General features: G+C 38.7%; 1 protein-coding gene across 2 annotated transcripts in view; it reads left to right on the plus strand.

Annotated features, from left to right (window-relative positions):
* The window catches only part of LOC126275312 (flotillin-1), a 151,607-nt gene that overhangs the window by 110,140 nt on the left and 22,939 nt on the right, over positions 1–18,528 (plus strand). For both annotated transcript variants that reach the window (XM_049977185.1, XM_049977187.1), the window contains exon 9: positions 12,676–12,886. In XM_049977185.1, the coding sequence (XP_049833142.1) occupies positions 12,676–12,886 (211 nt within the window). The remainder of the gene's footprint in view (positions 1–12,675; positions 12,887–18,528) is intronic.

Here is an 18,528-nt window from a genome sequence, read left to right on the forward strand (position 1 = left end):
ATCACAGATTTAACTCCTATTCTGTTCACAGATGAGTGTAAGTTTGCTAGGGACTGTGTTCTGAATTTATGGAAACAGCCATGTCAGGGCTGGAGTCATATGCAAAGTTTAATTTGCAGTTCTCGTATAGAGATAGAGGAAGATCTGCTGGTAAGAGTTCTGGGTGCTGCACTAGAAATAGAAGAGACATCAGGTTGTTTGAAGAGTGTGTACCAGAACATGCTTTGTAGGTACAATGTCTGTACCTACAAACCATGTTCTGGTACAATGTCTGTACCTACAAACCATGCTCTGGTACACTCTCTCCATCCCACATGTTGTCTCTTCAATTTCTAGTGCAGCGGCTAGAACGATGTCTGCAACAATGTTGTTGGTCGCGCTACATCAAGCCATTGTTCGCTACATCAAGCCGCTGTTGTAATGCATCAGTATTGTTCTGTGTGCGCAGTATGTGGGATTCCTTTTTTTGTTTTGGAATAACTATAACACTTAATGCTTCAGTATTAATACAGACAAACATGCTAAAGTGTTAAGTGGCTATTTCATTATGTTTCCTTCTGAATTGTTACCCAATAATTGTATTGTGTCATGCCTAATTACATTCCTCAAGAAGCAGTGGATGAATTAAACATCTGAATTGAAACAGTTTTAGAATGGAAACAATATGTTTCCAGATGTGGGTTCCTATTCAAAATATTATGTGCTCACTCCCTTCTAAAAGTCCTTGATGTTTGTAATGGGAACTTCTGAACACCCTGCGCATAAAATCGCCTTCAAGTTTCATACTTGGACTGTTCCATCTCTCTTGAAGTTCATATCAGGTTTATTCAGAAATTAATACCCATTTTTTAATTTAAAAAATAGCCATCAACAATTTGTTAACAAAAATATTTATTAATGTGACCTTAAAACTTTTTCACATTCTGTAGTTAGATATTTATTGCACAGTAAATACTTGCTTTGTATTGCTGATCCATGGTTCTCCAATGACCTGCCCAGATAGTTACATTCATTAGCACACATTTTCCGGTACTCAAGGGGGTGCACCAGCCCCAGATCAGATCTGCCAGATGAATTAACAAAATGACAAGGGCCAGTGTTCTGGCGAGGTTCCAAAGTCCTGTCTCAGTCACATGATTCACAAACATTCACATAGTTTCACACTGGATAACAATATATGCAGACAATTGGGGTACACAATTTCCATCCCGTTGGAAAGGGGTGGTTATCGGAAGGGCATCTGGCCACCCTCTACCACTAATATTGACAAATCCAATGATTAAAATGCCAAACCCATGAAGATATGGGATACAGGCCAGGAAAAAGTCGCAGACTTCTCCACTATTGGGACCTTCTTGAAATGCTTAATGTACATAATTATGGCCTTATTTTTCCACCCTTGCCTACACAAAAACAAAGTACACAGACAATTAAAATACAAATAATCACGGAATAAGTTTACATGGTTCAAAATACAGTGTAGAAATCTTTCATCCCTTAGGTAAATATTACCTTTGCCAACAAGAAGAGTATCCTGACACAGAATTGAAATTTCCAAGTTGTGCATCAGCAGTTTTAATGGTTGTCTCTCAAACATAGTGTGGCCCCATGTTCTTTGCATATTAAAATTGTCATACATGTGAAGCTAGGTTACAAACCGAACTTACAGAAGTTGTGTCTGCAGTGAAATATCAGAGACTCTGTAACTAGAAAGAGGCCTCATAACAGCAAAATAATGAAGATAGGTGACAATATTGAAATTTATAATCAGTGCAAAAGTTCTTACATACAAGACAATTCATTTAAACCACCTTGCACACCAGGTACAGTTGATTTACTGGAAGCAAAACAATGCCTCTAGTGTGAATGATACAAAAAACTTTTTGAGGTTAATAGGTTCAGTTAAAGAGTTAATGAAAACAGTAACTCGAGTAATAAAAGACAATTTGAAAATGATGCAACTCGACACAGTGATCGTTACAAAATTTTAGGTTAAAGCATCAAGCATCACATCTCTCTCTCTCTCTCTCTCTCTCTCTCTCTCTCTCTCTCTCTCTCTCTTTTTACACAAAAAGTGAAAAGTGCAAAGAAGTATTATACTGGCTGCTAAAAATGGTCCCACTAATGCTTAAATCCAAATCGAGAGTCAGCTATTGAGTTTATAACACACAGGTCTAGCACAAATATTCAAAATTCAAATCAAAGTGCATCACAGCCCCCTAAATTCATTATAAAACTGAGTGGGGACAAGAAAACAACATTGCAATTATGACAGGCCTATGTAATATATTGGAGAAAGTAATAATAATAATAATAATAATAATAATAATAATAATAATAATAATAATGAGCCTACAAATCCATGAAGCAACACAGAACCGATCTCTGAATAATATTTCTGTTAACAGAATAAATCAGAAATTATGAGAATAGTCTTTCTCTGTGAGTCTTTCAGAGGAGAAACTTTTACCTAGTACAAATACAGACCGGCATGAGGTACATCAAAGAAAAGAACTGCTCATTGTAGTGATTATCAAATACCATCCACTACAGAACAACAACAGACAGCGTGCATGAAGTGACTCAGAGAATGTACTGGTACAACCAAAAATGTCATATAAGACTGCACTTCAGAAACCTGTAGATGCCTGGCATCCATTTCAGAAACCTGTAGAGGTATGGCATCTGCCATGGATTGAGTCAGAAATTCAACTGCCATACACAGAAAAAATCTGATAACAGACACTGGTGATGAGCAAGGAGTGCTGTTTGGAGAGAAAAGGTTATTGTTCCATTTAGGAAAAGTAAAAAAATGCCACAACAACTGAAAATGTAGAGAAATTTCTGGAAAAATTATTTCCAGGTTACAGCAACTTTCAAGCATAGAAACTAGAAACTAAGATTGTAATCAGTAATTTTAAGATTGGTGCCGAATTTCATCTAAAGGACAAGGTAACTGACATTGCTGTGTGTCTCAAGGTAGATTTTATTCCAGAGATCAACGTGTGCCCCTGTAAAATGGAGTGTGAAATTGAAAACCCGGGCCATTTATTCACACCAGAAATGATGTTAGTGCTGACATAAAATGTCTTTAGTTATATCAAGTACTAATGTGCAGTGTTTTAATAACCAAGGTGAACCTTTTTTTTTAACATAGTGAAATCACATGTTTTATGTATCTGTGAGCACTGGTTGACTGAAGGAGATGGTGACTATTACAGATCTGTTGACTAGGTGCATGGTGCTGTGTCGCTGTATGCAAACAAAAAGCTTAACATACAGGAAATCGTTAAAAAAAAAAAATTTGTATGGACAAGGATCATGAACTGGCTACAATAGTGTTAACAAATATAGATCTCATTATTATCCCTGTATATCTTTCACCAGAAAGTAACTTTGAAAACTTTATTGTACAGATGGGGAACTGTTTTATCTTACCTTACATGCCTTAAGTCTAAATATGCATTGTGTGGTGACTTCTAAAGAGGTCTTTATGAGCTTTATAAACAACTATGGGCTGTTTGTAGCAAACTAACTCCCAAAAATGGGTGATGACGGCCTTGACCCCATTATCACTAACCTCAATACTTTGGATTATAATAACAGTGTAGTTGTACCAGTGATTGCACATCACAATACAGTAGTGATGTAACTCAATATGAAAAGCAACAGTAAATTGCAGTGAAGCACACGGCATTCAAGTTACACATTCAGTACTTGAAGAAGAGAGACTGAATGACCTGAAAGCAGCACTGTCTGGTATAAACTGGCAGCAGGAAATTGCAAGAATGAGGGGCCAGTGACTCATATGAATGAATGTCTGTTCCACACCTTAAGAATGAAATTTGGTTACATGTCTGCAGTAATCCCCAAGAAGATACCTGTGGGCTAATGACAAGGGAGGGAAAAACCTATTAAAGGGAAGATGTGGTATAAACCTCAGTTAAATAAACTAAAATGCATTGTCAGAATGTTCAGGAACTGAATGAAGATAGCTTTAGTTTTTCCAACTAAAGGGCTGCTTCATTGTTACTACTTAAGGGCCCAGAGATATTACAGAAAGGGAGTGGAGGATGCGGGAAAGAAATACAATGACAGGGTCATTAAATCCATGTAAATCAGCTTGGAATATGGTAAATGAGCACAGGAAGTAGTTTATCTCTGCCTTAAATTCCTGCAGTTGTGATGTCTTCAATCAGACTATCCTAACAAAGTATAGTGAAAAATACTGAAAGTGAAATACCAGACTCATGTTTAGATTCTACAGCTCATATAAAAAATGTAAGCCATTGCACTATTAAAAACCAAAATTTAGTGCACCCTAAGGACATTGTAAAAATAGTGAATTCATAAAAGCATTCAGAGAGAGCAGATATCTATACCATGCTCTGCACAGTGTTGGAAGAAATTATTCTGGAGTTTGTTCAACCACTAGCCACAGTAATCAACAAATGTTTATCCTTCCGTGTCTTCACATAACTCCTGAAACTGTCATGGACAGTACCAGTCTATCAAAATGTGAAGTGTCCAGTTTTAGATCAATTACAATAATCCCAATTATTGGATAAACGTTATGGTGCCTATGCTGAAGCACCGGATACTAAGTTGCTTTGAATACAATAAACTCTTCCAGGACACACAGCATGGTTTTTGAAAAGGAAAATCAATGGTCAGAACAGCACTGGACTTAATTAAAAAGGTATGGCAGAGGTCAGAGGACAAAGGGAGTTGGCACTGACACTCTATGACCTTAGTAAGGCATCTGACTCTGTCTTACACAAGCTACTGCTCAGTAAACTAAAGTTTTTGGTATTGGAGGTATTGTTCTGGCAACTCTTCAATCTTACCTTGAATACCAAAGGCAGATGTCAGTCCATAGATTAATCTCCCAAGAACGAAAGTTGGAGCACAGTGTACCCCAGGGATCCATCAGAGGACCTCCCTTGTTTCTTATTTATGTCAGTGATATAGAGTGTAACAATCATACTTTACAGTTTGCTGATTATGACACCACCTTTTCTACGAAAGGAAAAGCTGCCCCACAAGATCTCCAAGCAACAGATGTGGCCTTCAGAAACATCAAAGAGTGTTTTGTCAAAAATAAAAATAAAATTAATTAAGAAAAAATGCATCATCTGATGTGCAGCCTCAGCAGCATTACATGGCATGGTCACTGTCAAAATGTTGGGCTCCATGATTGACAGCAAGCTATCAGTGAGTGAGCACACAGTGTAAGTGTTCTCCAATCTCTCCCACATAATACACCTTTTGTGGAGACTAAAGAGTCTATTAACTGACTGACCAGTACCATGTAACAGTGTATTCAGATTCAGATTCTTTATTGGTCATTCAGCATTATTACATGCAATAGACTTCGTCAGTTCACTTAACCTATTAATTTTACAAAATAAATTTTTACATATTTAAGTTGATATTGGGCATTTCTAAAAATTCTTCTAATGAATAAAATTTATTAGTTAACAAGAAGTTACGAACATTTTCTTGACATAATTTATCAGGCTTGATTGACCCATTTTTAGACAATTTGTTATATATTTTAATTGCCATATACTTATGACTATTGTTAGTTTTAGCTAATCTATTTTGTGGCAACAGCAGAGAAGTACGGGTTCTTGTATAGTAGTCATGCCTTTGATTTGTTACACTTAAATTAGGTAGTTCAGCAAGTATGTAGTAACACTGTCAAGAATATATAAATTAATAACTGTTAAAATTCTATATTTAATGAACAATGGTTTACAATGTGTTCTATTATCTACCTTAGCCATTACTCTGATTGCTTTCTTCTGGATCACCATAATTTCATTTATTTTTCTGCTGTTTCCCCAGAGTATTAACCCATACCCTAAAGCAGATTGAAAAAAGGCAAAGTACGCTGTCCTTACATACTCAAATGCCACACAACACATCAGTCTCTTCAGAAAATATATAACTCTTGATAACCTAACCACTATGTGATCAACATGAGAGTTCCATGTTAGACTGTTGTCAAGTACGATACCTAAAAACTTTGCCTTTTGTTTTTCTATATTTGTAGTCTTTGATAGACTTAACCACATATTATGGGTCTTTCCCTCATTTAATAGCAGACCATTGGCATTAAACCATAATGTTGCATTTTCTTTTGCCAATTTCATATCACTTAAAAGGTTATCAAGGACATGGTTTACAGATAGAAAAGTTGTCATCTGCATACATATATGTCTTTACATCTATATTTCCTGGTAAGTCATTTGTGTGTACAAGAAAAAGAAATGGTCCCAATTTAGATCCCTGTGGCACCCCGTGTTGAACCTCGAGTATGTTTGACAGATGACTTCCTGAACTCACCACCTGTTTCCTTTTATCGAGGTCTGATTTGATGAGTTTTAAACTTTTATCACATGTTCCATAGTGCTCAGATCACATAAGGTTACCTGTGTGTGCGCATGGCCCTCAAATGCTGCTAGAATGTCTCTGACTAAGAGCTCTATGGCATGTATAGCTGACCATTCTTTTCTGTAACCAAACTGTGATGCACTTAACATACCACTTAGTTCTAGGTACTCGTACATCTGCTGATATATTATGCCTTCAAAGACTTTTCCTAGTGCTGGAATTAGTGAAATTGGTCTGTAGTTTGCAGGATCTGATTTGACACCCTTCTTTAAGACTGGAGTTACCTTGGATAGTTTGAGAGGATCAGGAAATAACCCTTGTATGAGACACAGGTTTATAGAATATGTTAATGGTGCTGCAATGTAATGTCTGAGTTCTTTCAATAGATTGTTTGACATATTAAAAATATCTGTACTGTATGAATTTTTCATTTCTTTGACTATTTTAAGAACTTCATGTTGGCATACCTCTTTAAAGTGTTTCAATGATGATCTGGCCCTATTATGATTTAGGTTTGCTCTCTTAAGATAATGTATACACATTACATTGGGTTTACTGATTAACCTTTTGATATGATCATTGTATTGGGACTGTTTTGTCAAAGTTTCTGACTTCACCTTTAACAGTATTACTTACTGACCAGGCTGTTTTGCATTGGTTTTTACTATTTTTTATGAGATTTGTGTTGTATCTTTGTTTCGCCAATTGCAACTCTTTCTTATACAGTTTCTTAGTGACTTTTCAAGATCCTTAATTTCATTAGAATTGTTTACTTTGGCAAGGTGCTTCAACAGCAGTAGCTTATTTTTTAGATTTTCCAGTTCTTTGGTGTACCAAAATTTAGCCTTTCTTGTTTTGTGGTATTTCTTTTGAACAAGATGGGCTTGTAAAGTACCTGTTAAGTAATTGTGGAATGTTTTGTAAACTGTTTGGGCACTGGAATCACAGTTTTGAAATAATTTGTCCCGGTTAGTTATGCTCAGCTGGTGTGTTAGTTTTCTGAGATTGTGTTTCGTTAATATTAAGGTATTCAATTTTTTTAACTTTTGTGCAGCCTTGCTCTCATCCCCTTTTATAAAATGTCTTAACTCCACTGTTAACATGGAATGATCTGAGAAAGAAATTCCTTTACCTCGGTGGAGTACATATCACAAGCACTGTTGACAAAAGCATTATCCAAGCACACTTGTAGTCTTGTTGGTTCTGAATTTACATGATGGAAGTTGTGCTGCCTTAGCATATTCAGTAACTTATTTACACTGGGTTTGTTACATATTACATCAAAGCTTGAATTAAAGTCTCCCCCAATTACAGTTACATACTGTTTCCATTTCATTATGTAGCAGAGTACACTGTCTAAATTATCCAAAAACGTTTTATCATCTGAGTCAGGGGAATGGTTGATACATACTATGATAAGTTTCATTATATCACATATGATCCCGGTAATTTCAAAGTGTTTCTCTACTCATGCCCAACTAAGATCTAGTGCTCTACACTCTATTTCATTTGACACATAGATAACAGTACCACCATTACGGTACCGAGATCTGCAAAAACTGTTTCCATGTTTATAACCTTCTGGTAAATAGTGTTGTATTTGTTCTGGTTTAAACCAATGTTCTGATAGACATAAGAAAGAATACTTATTCTGTGGAAATGACTGCTCCAGAATTTCAACTTTACTTTCAAGACCCTGAATGTTTAAAAATAGGATGTTGTTGTGACTTATCTGTGAGTTAGCAGGCTGGTTTTTCACATTTTTATTTTCTTCTTGGCTTGGAACCATAAAAAATTATCACTAAATGACACAGATGTATTTGTCCTTTGGCTCCTCCTTAAGTTACATACTATGTCATATCCACATTAATTATGGCCTACTGTTGTGGGGGCTCTCTTCAGGTTGTGAGCACATGTAAATGCTAAAAAATTTGTTAGTACCATCACTTCAAGCAAAAGACTAGAGCACTGGAAGTCTATACAGGGGTGTCTCTAATCTTTTTGTCAGATTGAAATGGGTGATAGTGAGCCACAACTGGTCATACTTAGACAGGGAACCGTGGTCAGAAATTCATATTTATTGTTTTATGGACATACACAGCGTACATCACGTAACAAGAGTGTAGCTTATAGTAATTGTTCAAGACGACACCCTCCAGTCTCACTGCTTGTATTGCGAAGGTACATGCAGTTCTGGTGCCACCCACATCAGTGGCCTCAAGAAGCAGTTTTTTTTAACTTATGGGCAGGCTTCATCTGAGATTATTTGATGGGACATTAATTGCTGCCTCCCCATTTAACTGGTCCCGTGCGACCTGATGTTCCTGTGAGATGTGCTGTGTCTTGGACACTGCATTCCTTTTGTATGCGATAGGATATGACTTCAACAAGATGACGCACCAGCACACTGCAATGGTAATCTACGAGCACCTGGACAACACACACCCCCATCATTGGATTGGAAGAGGTGGTCCTGTCACATGGCCTTTGTTATCACCAGATGTCGCATCTCTGGGGTTTTTCCTCTGCAGTTATGTCAAGACATTTGTGTATGAAACTCCTGTAGAAATGGATGAAGACCTGCTTGCTAGGGCCCAAGCTGCCTATCTCCTGGTGCAACAGACACCAGGATCTTTGAGAATGCAGCAGAATTCAAGTATCATTGCCATGCATGCACTGAGACTGGCGGACACCGTTTTGAACAATTATTATGAGCTATGTTGTGAGTGTATGCTGAGTATGTCCATAATACAATAAATATGCATTTCCAATTCTTGGTTCCCTTTCTCCTTATAAGTGGTTGTGAACCCACTATCACCTGTTTCAACTTAACCCAAAAGGTCCAAGATCCACTGTATTTGGCCAGTTAGGAACAATGACCATTTTCAGCTTTTTCACCAGTATGTGCTTTTGCACTCAACAGTGTAAGAGAAAACTAGGGGTCTTTCAGCATGAGACAAGAAATACATTACATAATTATGACACGTGCAACAAGAGGCACTTTGAAATACAAAGCTGTAGGCTGTCTGGAACACATGATAGTTTTCCAGTGGTTGCTCTAAAAATATTCAAAACATTGCCTCAAGAAATCCAATGTCTGTTGCCAGGAACATTCTAAAGGAGAATTGCACAAGCCTAGAAAGAGCACCCTTTATACTCTGTTGAAGAATTTTTCAACAGTGACCAAACTGATTGGACAGAATAATATTGTTTTCATATGTTATGTGTATGATCATTCTGAACAACATTTTTCATATGTTATATGAAAAATTGTAAAATCTCATATTGTTTACGTACTTCTGATATAGTCTGTCCAGTCATGACTGTTAAACAATGCAGATCCAGTAGTAAAGTAATAACAAACATGCATCAATGCAAATTTTAGTATATAAAAACTAAGTATATCATATTCACTGAGAATTACTTTGGTTTAGACTGCTGTTGCACACCAAAGAAAGACATGTGACAGCAGAAACCAGTGTAATCTATAGACATGTGACAGCAAAAGTCAGTGTAATCTATAGTAACAATTTTGTACCTCAATTAGGAAAGCTGGAAGACCCAAATTTCCTTAGCTTCACAGTTTGTTCACTTTTTGTCATGCAATTGAAAGGGGTTATTTCTGTGTGATAATTTGTTATGAATTCTGTTTGTGTATGACTAATCATATCTTCAGCAATTGAATTTAGAGAATCTTCTCTTCCTTGGCCATGATCTTTTGTTGATTCAATGAATTAGGCCAAAAGAAATTTCCTGGAAAATGGGAGTTTATCCAGGTGCCAGCGACCATTGATAAAAAGGAAATTACATTTTGACATATTGTGTGTGGCTTTTGTCTTGGGATCATTGGCTCACATTTGTTTAACAGATTTTTCTGTCTTAAGGACTCATTGGTCCTAAGAAAACGTTTGTGCCCTCATGGGGTTTGATGGCAGTTATCTCCAATACTTCCCACAATATATTCAGTTTTGGAAGCTCAAAATCATTGTTCAGTGTGATAACTTGTAATAAAACTGAACTGTACAATTTGGTCTTGAGATGCAGTGCCAATTACACAAATGGATTGTACCAGTCAGTGCTTATCTGACATAAGTTTGTAAAAGAATTGGTATGCTTTTTTTTCTAAAAGTTATTATTCTTATTATTATTATTATTATTATTATTATTATTATTACTATACAGGGTGTTTCAAAAATGACCGGTATATTTGAAACGGCAATAAAAACTAAACGAGCAGCGATAGAAATACACCGTTTGTTGCAATATGCTTGGGACAACAGTACATTTTCAGGCGGACAAACTTTCGAAATTACAGTAGTTACAATTTTCAACAACAGATGGCGCTGAAAGTGATGTGAAAGATATAAAAGACAACGCAGTCTGTGGGTGCGCCATTCTGTACGTCGTCTTTCTGCTGTAAGCGTGTGCTGTTCACAACGTGCAAGTGTGTTGTGGACAACATGGTTTATTCCTTAGAACAGAGGATTTTTCTGGTGTTGCAATTCCACCGCCTAGAACACAGTGTTGTTGCAACAAGACGAAGTTTTCAACAGAGGTTTAATGTAACCAAAGGACTGAAAAGCGATACAATAAAGGATCTGTTTGAAAAATTTCAACGGACTGGGAACGTGACGGATGAACGTGCTGGAAAGGTAGGGCGACCGCGTACGGCAACCACAGAGGGCAACGCGCAGCTAGTGCAGCAGGTGATCCAACAGCGGCCTCGGGTTTCCGTTCGCCATGTTGCAGCTGCGGTCCAAATGATGCCAACGTCCACGTATCGTCTCATGCACCAGAGTTTACACCACTATCCATACAAAATTCAAACGCGGCAACCCCTCAGCGCCGCTACCATTGCTGCACGAGAGACATTCGCTAACGATATAATGCACAGGATTGATGACGGCGATATGCATGTGGGCAGCATTTGGTTTACTGATGAAGCTTATTTTTACCTGGACGGCTTCGTCAATAAACAGAACTGGCGCATATGGGGAACCGAAAAGCCCCATGTTGCAGTCCCATCGTCCCTGCATCCTCAAAAAGTACTGGTCTGGGACGCCATTTCTTCCAAAGGAATCATTGGCCCATTTTTCAGATCCGAAACAATTACTGCATAACGCTATCTGGACATTCTTCGTGAATTTGTGGCGGTACAAACCGCCTTAGACGACACTGCGAACACCTTGTGGTTTATGCAAGATGGTGCCCAGCCACATCGCACGGCCGTCGTCTTTAATTTCCTGAATGAATATTTCGATGTTCGTGTGATTGCTTTGGGCTATCCGAAACATACAGGAGGCGGCGTGGATTGGCCTCCCTATTCGCCAGACATGAACCCCTGTGACTTCTTTCTGTGAGGACACTTGAAAGACCAGGTGTACCGCCAGAATCCAGAAACAATTGAACAGCTGAAGCAGTACATCTCATCTGCATGTGAAGCCATTCTGCCAGATACGTTGTCAAAGGTTTCGGGTAATTTCATTCAGAGACTACGCCATATTATTGCTACGCATGGTGGATATGTAGAAAATATCATACTATAGAGTTTCCCAGACTGCAGCGCCATCTGTTGTTGACAGTTGTAACTACTGTAATTTCAAAAGTTTGTCTGCCTGAAAATGTACTGTTGTCCCAAGCATTTTGCAACAAACGGTGTATTTCTATCGCTGCCCGTTTAGTTTGTATTGCCGTTTCAAATATACCGGTCATTTTTGAAACACTCTGTAGTTAACACACAATGAAGATCACAGGTGTAAGAAGGTGTCAGATTAATTATAGATTAAACATTTGGTATAGCTTCCTAAGCATTTGGGAAGTTTCTGGAAGTGGTGACCAAAGGCAGAATTGTATGGGATCTTGTTCCACAATGGTAGCGCACCTGTTGGACATCATTTTAAATGTGTGTGTGTGTGTGTGTGTGTGTGTGTGTGTGTGTGTGTGTGTGTGTGTGTGTGCAAGTTATAAATTATACCCAATGTTGGCAAAGTTGATAATTTGTGTTAATGATAGATGTAGCTATCATATTTCATGTGTCTAAAATCACAAAAAATGGCTGGTTTGTGAAACAGCATAAGAAACCATTAGTTGTATCTACCAAAATCCTTAAAATGATTCTTCAGTGGAGGGAGGGAACTTAGAGTCTGTTTGTGACTTTGTGTGTCATATCTCGTGATAGTTAAGTTGTAGTAAATAGTGATATATTGTAATCTTCCATAGTTACAGTTCCCAGCTGTATTAATAGATTAAGTATGAAATACTACAATGTTTGTTTAGGTTGGAGAAACTTGCTGAAGCAAACAGAAACAGAGTGATACTTGAAGCAGAGGCTGAAGCTGAAGCTCTTCGTGTCAGAGGAGAAGCAGAAGCATTTGCTATTGAGGCAAAGGCTCGAGCTGAAGCAGAACAAATGGCAAAAAAAGCAGATGCCTGGAAGGACTACAAGGAAGCAGCAATGGTTGATATGCTCCTTGAAACATTACCCAAGGTAAATAGGTTAACACTCTGACTAAATGTAATTTATATATGAAAACATATCACACAAATTGTTATAATGTAGTCACACATACCAAAGAATAAACATTCAAATACGTGAATATTGTGTAAGTTAAGATGAAATGTAATTAAATAAGGCTCAAACATTCACAGCAAGCACTGGTTCCCTGTGAAAACAGAGTAAACATGAAATACTTTCTGCAAATAGAGTATAACATCCCAGCTTCCTCAACCAAATTATAACGTCCCAGGACTTTCTGCACCAAATTATAACATTTCAGCTCCTCAACACCAAATTAAAACGTTGCATTAGGAGGTGTCTGCTTCGTGCAAAAGGTCTTGAGTTCATATTGACAACAAGTAATTCCTCATTACAGACATTTATTTACAAACAGAACTGACAGACTTCACAGACTCAACAACTGACTCTCCGAGCTAACCGCACTGCATATCCGAACTGAACTGGCAACTGACAACTCCTAGGTGTATTAATATCTTTCCAAACAATGAGAGTCTTTGACAATGTTTTGTTTACAATACGATAGCAATTCACGACTTAAAACTAAATTAGACATTACAGAATTTTAGTACAGATTAAAGTAAAAGGATCAGTACATACAAATTCTTACAAGCATAATTTCTAAATAGATTTTATAACATTTTTCTACCAGCTTCTGGATAACCTTCACCAGATTTGTACCGATGTTTCCAGAAATATCTTGACATTTGATTCTGGATATTTCTTGAGTGATTTAGAACAACTATTTATATGTAAAATGATTTAAATTGTGTTTCAGAACGTAAATAAATCTTTTTAGCAATATTTCTTGATACAAATCGTCTTTCGAAATTAGATTATGAAACAGTTTTCACAAGTTTTCGTATTTTTGCGATCATAATATAGAATTTCTCCATAGAAAGTTCCAGAAGTGTGCATTAAACGATCATTCACAGACTTTCTCTTTAGCTGGTGAGTTTTTAAAAGTATCTTGTCCATATTATACGAAATAATTTAGCTCAAAACTGATAATTTATACAATTAATCAGAACTACAGCAAACAGTGAGTCTTTCTTTTACAAAATGAAATATAATTACAAAATTGAATGAAAATAGGTTACTAACACTAATATATATTTACATTAATTCTATTTTTGTTCTTTCTGTGCAAAATGTCCTAATATTGACACAGTACAATATTTAAACATCACCAAAGTTTCCCTTTACATTTTGCATATCTGTATCGGCATCCCCTAAAAGTCTACAGTATCGAATACTTCAATATGTCCCAATATGTCCTGTAATGTTACAAGAGCTAAGAAAGAGGAAAAAAAATTCTAAGGTAGGACGGGTTAAGATTCATGGTCATTTATGAGTCAAGTCTTGTGCTTTCCAGGACAGAAACTGTACAGAATACAAGGAATGTGAGGTCAGAATGTGTATTATCAAGCATTTGTAATACATACCGGATATATCAAAGGTGCATAAAGTTCAATCTTCTCCAGGAAATATAGGACCTCTCACCACTCATTGACTTGATTGGCAGTAGTGTGCCACTGGTAGTTCTAGCATCCCTGTACATAGTGTAGCAGAACCTGATATCTTCACAGCTTAAAGTTTAAATGAGATTGGTGTGGTGTTTGCTGAGATATGTACACTACACCATATTTTAGATGAGATTAACACACAAATTTTATTCTTTTGAAGATTCAGTTATTAATTACAATGTCTAGTTTATAGAGAATATGGAAATTTATTAGTGCACATGTCCAGGTTGGGACCTACTGTACGTACCAAGTCACAGTTCAGTGGCAAAGTTAAGTTTTCCTTTGTGGCACCAGTTCATTTATATAAAATCGACACAGTTTGTACTAAGCGCTGTCCTGCAACAATTTGAGTTCTGTACACTGTACATTTCGATTAAGTCAATCGCTAATGACCAGCACTATGCCTATCACTATATCATTTGATTTCAGTGACATTCCACACGACAATCAATTTAAAATGTCAATTAATTTAGTTTACAGAATTCACTCAAAAGTTATTAAACATTAGAATTCTTGAGTTTTGTGGTCACCAGTGCATGTACTTCAGTAAACAGAATGAACAGATTTGTGGCATGAGTCAACACTTGAGAGCACACACAAAGATAGAGATTACTTGTAAACTTACAAACTGCAAACAGTCAGTTTTGCCTGATGTTCAACTAATTATTATAGATGAGCATAAGCACAAATTGTCATTTTGGAAACTGCATGATGCTTGAAAAAGGGCTAGGTTGGATTTTATTCTTTTGAATGAACTGAAATAACTAATTTGGTTTTGATTATAAAAAATGTTGCCAATCACAAATTTAGAAAAATATATGGACACCATTTTTCTTACACATTGTGAATCCCTTTGTTTATATGGAGTGCCATAATGCAACTTAGAGCGAATTCCATGAAATTATTTATTAGTGAGTTAATTGATTATTGCTGTATATCATTTTCTACAGAAAAATTAAGGTAACAAAAGTATGTACTCAAAGTTTGGAATCTAACAGTGGCTATAATGAAATCTGCAATAGAATATTTAAGTGGCTTTGAACTTCCAGTTTAAATATTTTGCAAGCTACTTAGTTGTAGTTAATTTAAAATACTTTCTAAAAATCAGAATGCTTAACTTTTGAATGGTGTAGGTCACTTTTCTTAGATACATTGATTAGCCCATTGGTTTTCTGTGTATCAAACTGTAGTGCTAGCATCAGTCGATTGTATTTCCTAATTATGAGTGCCATAAAGAAAATTAATTACATCAGTAGAATAAGGACAATCAAAATAATAATCTGAATAATAAATACCAGTGAAGTTAAGTTTAATTAAGAATGTGAGATTTTGATGTAGGTGTTACCTGCCAACAGAGAAATGTATTGAAAATATGATAAAAATTAATGAAAACACTTGATTATATATGGGAGTTGCAGTAGCCACCAGAAAGATCATGGGAGGCGCACATCGGCATGGCGTGTCGCGCACGGTAGTCGCCGCAAATAGAGTCCCGGCCACCAGAGGGCACGCGAGAATTCGGCCGCAACCTCTACCAGTGGAACAACAACAACAACAACAACAACAACAACAACAACTCAGGCAGCACGGGCCGTGCCCAGTCAGTTCACATCAGGCATGCATATGAGACAGTTGCCGGTCTAGTCTGAAGTGCGACGTAAAACGTGAACTGTGTTACTACACAATTGGCAACGAGTAGGGTCGGTCTTTCGCCTGTTGCGTCGCTGTTCCGGTTTCGCAGGTTATCCGCGGCATGGAGGATTTAGTGCGGGTTTTGGTTGAGCAGCAGACAGAGCTCATGGCCACCATGAAAAAAGTGCTTCCGGCGTTGCTCTCCATGCCGTCTGCTCCAGCACCGTTCCCTCCTCCCTTCCCCCCGTATGACGAGACGGCGGAGGATTGGGACACGTATGAACATCGCCTTCACCAGCATTTCCAGGCGTTTCATGTTGCCGATGAGGAGGTATGTCGTGCTCTTTTCTTGTCTTTGATATTTACCTCACTGTATCAAGTTTTGGGGCAGCTAGTGCCATTGCAGGAACCCTCGTCCTTGTCTTTTGACGCATTTTGTTCATTACTGTCTTCATATTATCACTGCCGCACACATGTTGTGGGTGCTCGGGTTGAGTTCTATCAATGCAAGAAGCAGCACCATCAGTCTTACCGGGCGTGGGCCATTACTACCCTGCACGGTCTTAGTCGCAAGTGTCATTTTGTCACAGAGCAGTCACGAGAGTTGTATGCCCACGTTATGGTGCGCGACGTCATTGTTCGTTTGTCCCTGATAGGGAGGTCTGGCAACAGGCCCTACAGTTAAGACCTTTCCCTCAAGGAAGTCCTGTCCATTGCTCAATCGTATGAATTCTCTCACGCTGCGTGGTGCGACGTCGCGGCGGTTTAGGGTGGCGCGGCCGCGTCCACTGCGTCCGGAGTGGACGACGTGTGAGCGGTACAATCCAGCTGTTACGGCCACTCCCGCATGGCACGTAAACAGAGTTCCGTCCTCCGGCCCCTGTTACTGTCCTGTGCATCGTGCTATATACATCGCGATCGGTCGGAGTGCCCCCAGCGTTGGGCCATTTGTCGCAAATGTAATAAAAAAGGACACATTGCTAAAGTTTGCCGCTCAGCCTCGAAAGAATTGAAGGAAGCAGTTACAGAGGACATGGACGTTGACATTCAGGAAGTTTCATCGCGCCAGGCTCCAGACACATCGGCCCTCAAACTCTTTATCAAGGTGTCGGTTTTGTCGCGCCGATTACAACTGCAAGTAGATACGGGCGTGGCAGTTTCTTTGTGGAATGCACAAACTTACTCCGACCTTGGGTCGCCCCCGTTGGCACCAGTTTACCAGCGTCCACGCGGTTATGGTAAACAGTTCATTCCGCTAGTGGGTCAGTTCACTTCCGACGTGACTTACAAATCGGTCACTTGGCCTATTTCTTTTATTGTTGTCAGTGATGCGAGCTCCGCTAACCTTTTTGGCTATGCCTTTCAAGCTTTCGGGTTTTCTATCACTGACACCATACAGTTGGTCTCCAAAGACATTCCCTATCAATCATTAGAATCTTTAATCTCTGACTTTCCGAATATCTTTGAGGAGGGCCTGGGGCGTGTTTCAGACTTTGAAGCTCACTTTTTGTGAAGGCATCGGCTCGCCCGCGTTTTCTACATGCGAGGCAGATCCCCTTGGCTCTCCTCTCTCAGGTAAAAGAAGAGCTAGACCAGCTGACAGCCCTAGGGGTCGTTCTTCCCGTTTCTTCTAGTGAGTGGGCTTCGCTCCTCGTTATAGTTAGGAAACCCTCGGGGAAAATTACAGCTTTGTGCGATTTCAAGGCCACCATTAATTCCCAATTGGTTGTGGACACCTATCCTTTGCCTCGTGCTGATGAATTGTTCTCCGCCGTATCAGAAGGCCAATATTTTTCGAAAATCGAACTTTCGGAGGCTTATCATCAGATACCTCTTGATGAGGACTCCAAACGGCTGGCGGTTGTCAACACCCCGTTTGGCCTTTACCAGTACCAGCGGTTGGCCTTCGGAATATCCAGTGCCCTGGCTTTATTTCAGCGTTATCTTGAGCATGTCACGTCGACAACCCTCATTGTATTAATTACCTGGATGACATAATTATCACGGGCTGCAGCGGAACACTTGCACAACCTTCGCACCCTCTTTCTCAAATTCAGGTCGTGGGCTTGGGTACAACCTGTGTAAGTCATACTTCTTCCAACCGTTCATTGAGTATGTGGGCTACACAATCTCTCGGCACGGCGTCCAGCCGCTAGGAGTTAACTTCAAGGAATAGTAGACCTTCCGCGGCCCGCTTCGCTGAAGGAGTTACAAGCTTTTCTTAGGCAAGATTGCCTATTACCACCGGTTCATTCCCAGGGCTTCCACCATCGCCTGCCCCCTGTACTGCCTTCTGTGCAAGGGTGTTCCTTTTGATTGGTTGCCTGCATGCGAGCGAACGTTCACCTCTTTGAAAGGCCTCCTCACGTCAGCTCCTTCTGACCCCCATAAGCCGTTGGTCCTGGCTACAGATGCTTTGCAGTATGGAGCGGAGGCGGTCCTGGCCCATTGCAACGC

Source organism: Schistocerca gregaria, chromosome 1, assembly GCF_023897955.1.
Source record: "Schistocerca gregaria isolate iqSchGreg1 chromosome 1, iqSchGreg1.2, whole genome shotgun sequence".
NCBI lineage: Eukaryota > Metazoa > Arthropoda > Insecta > Orthoptera > Acrididae > Schistocerca > Schistocerca gregaria.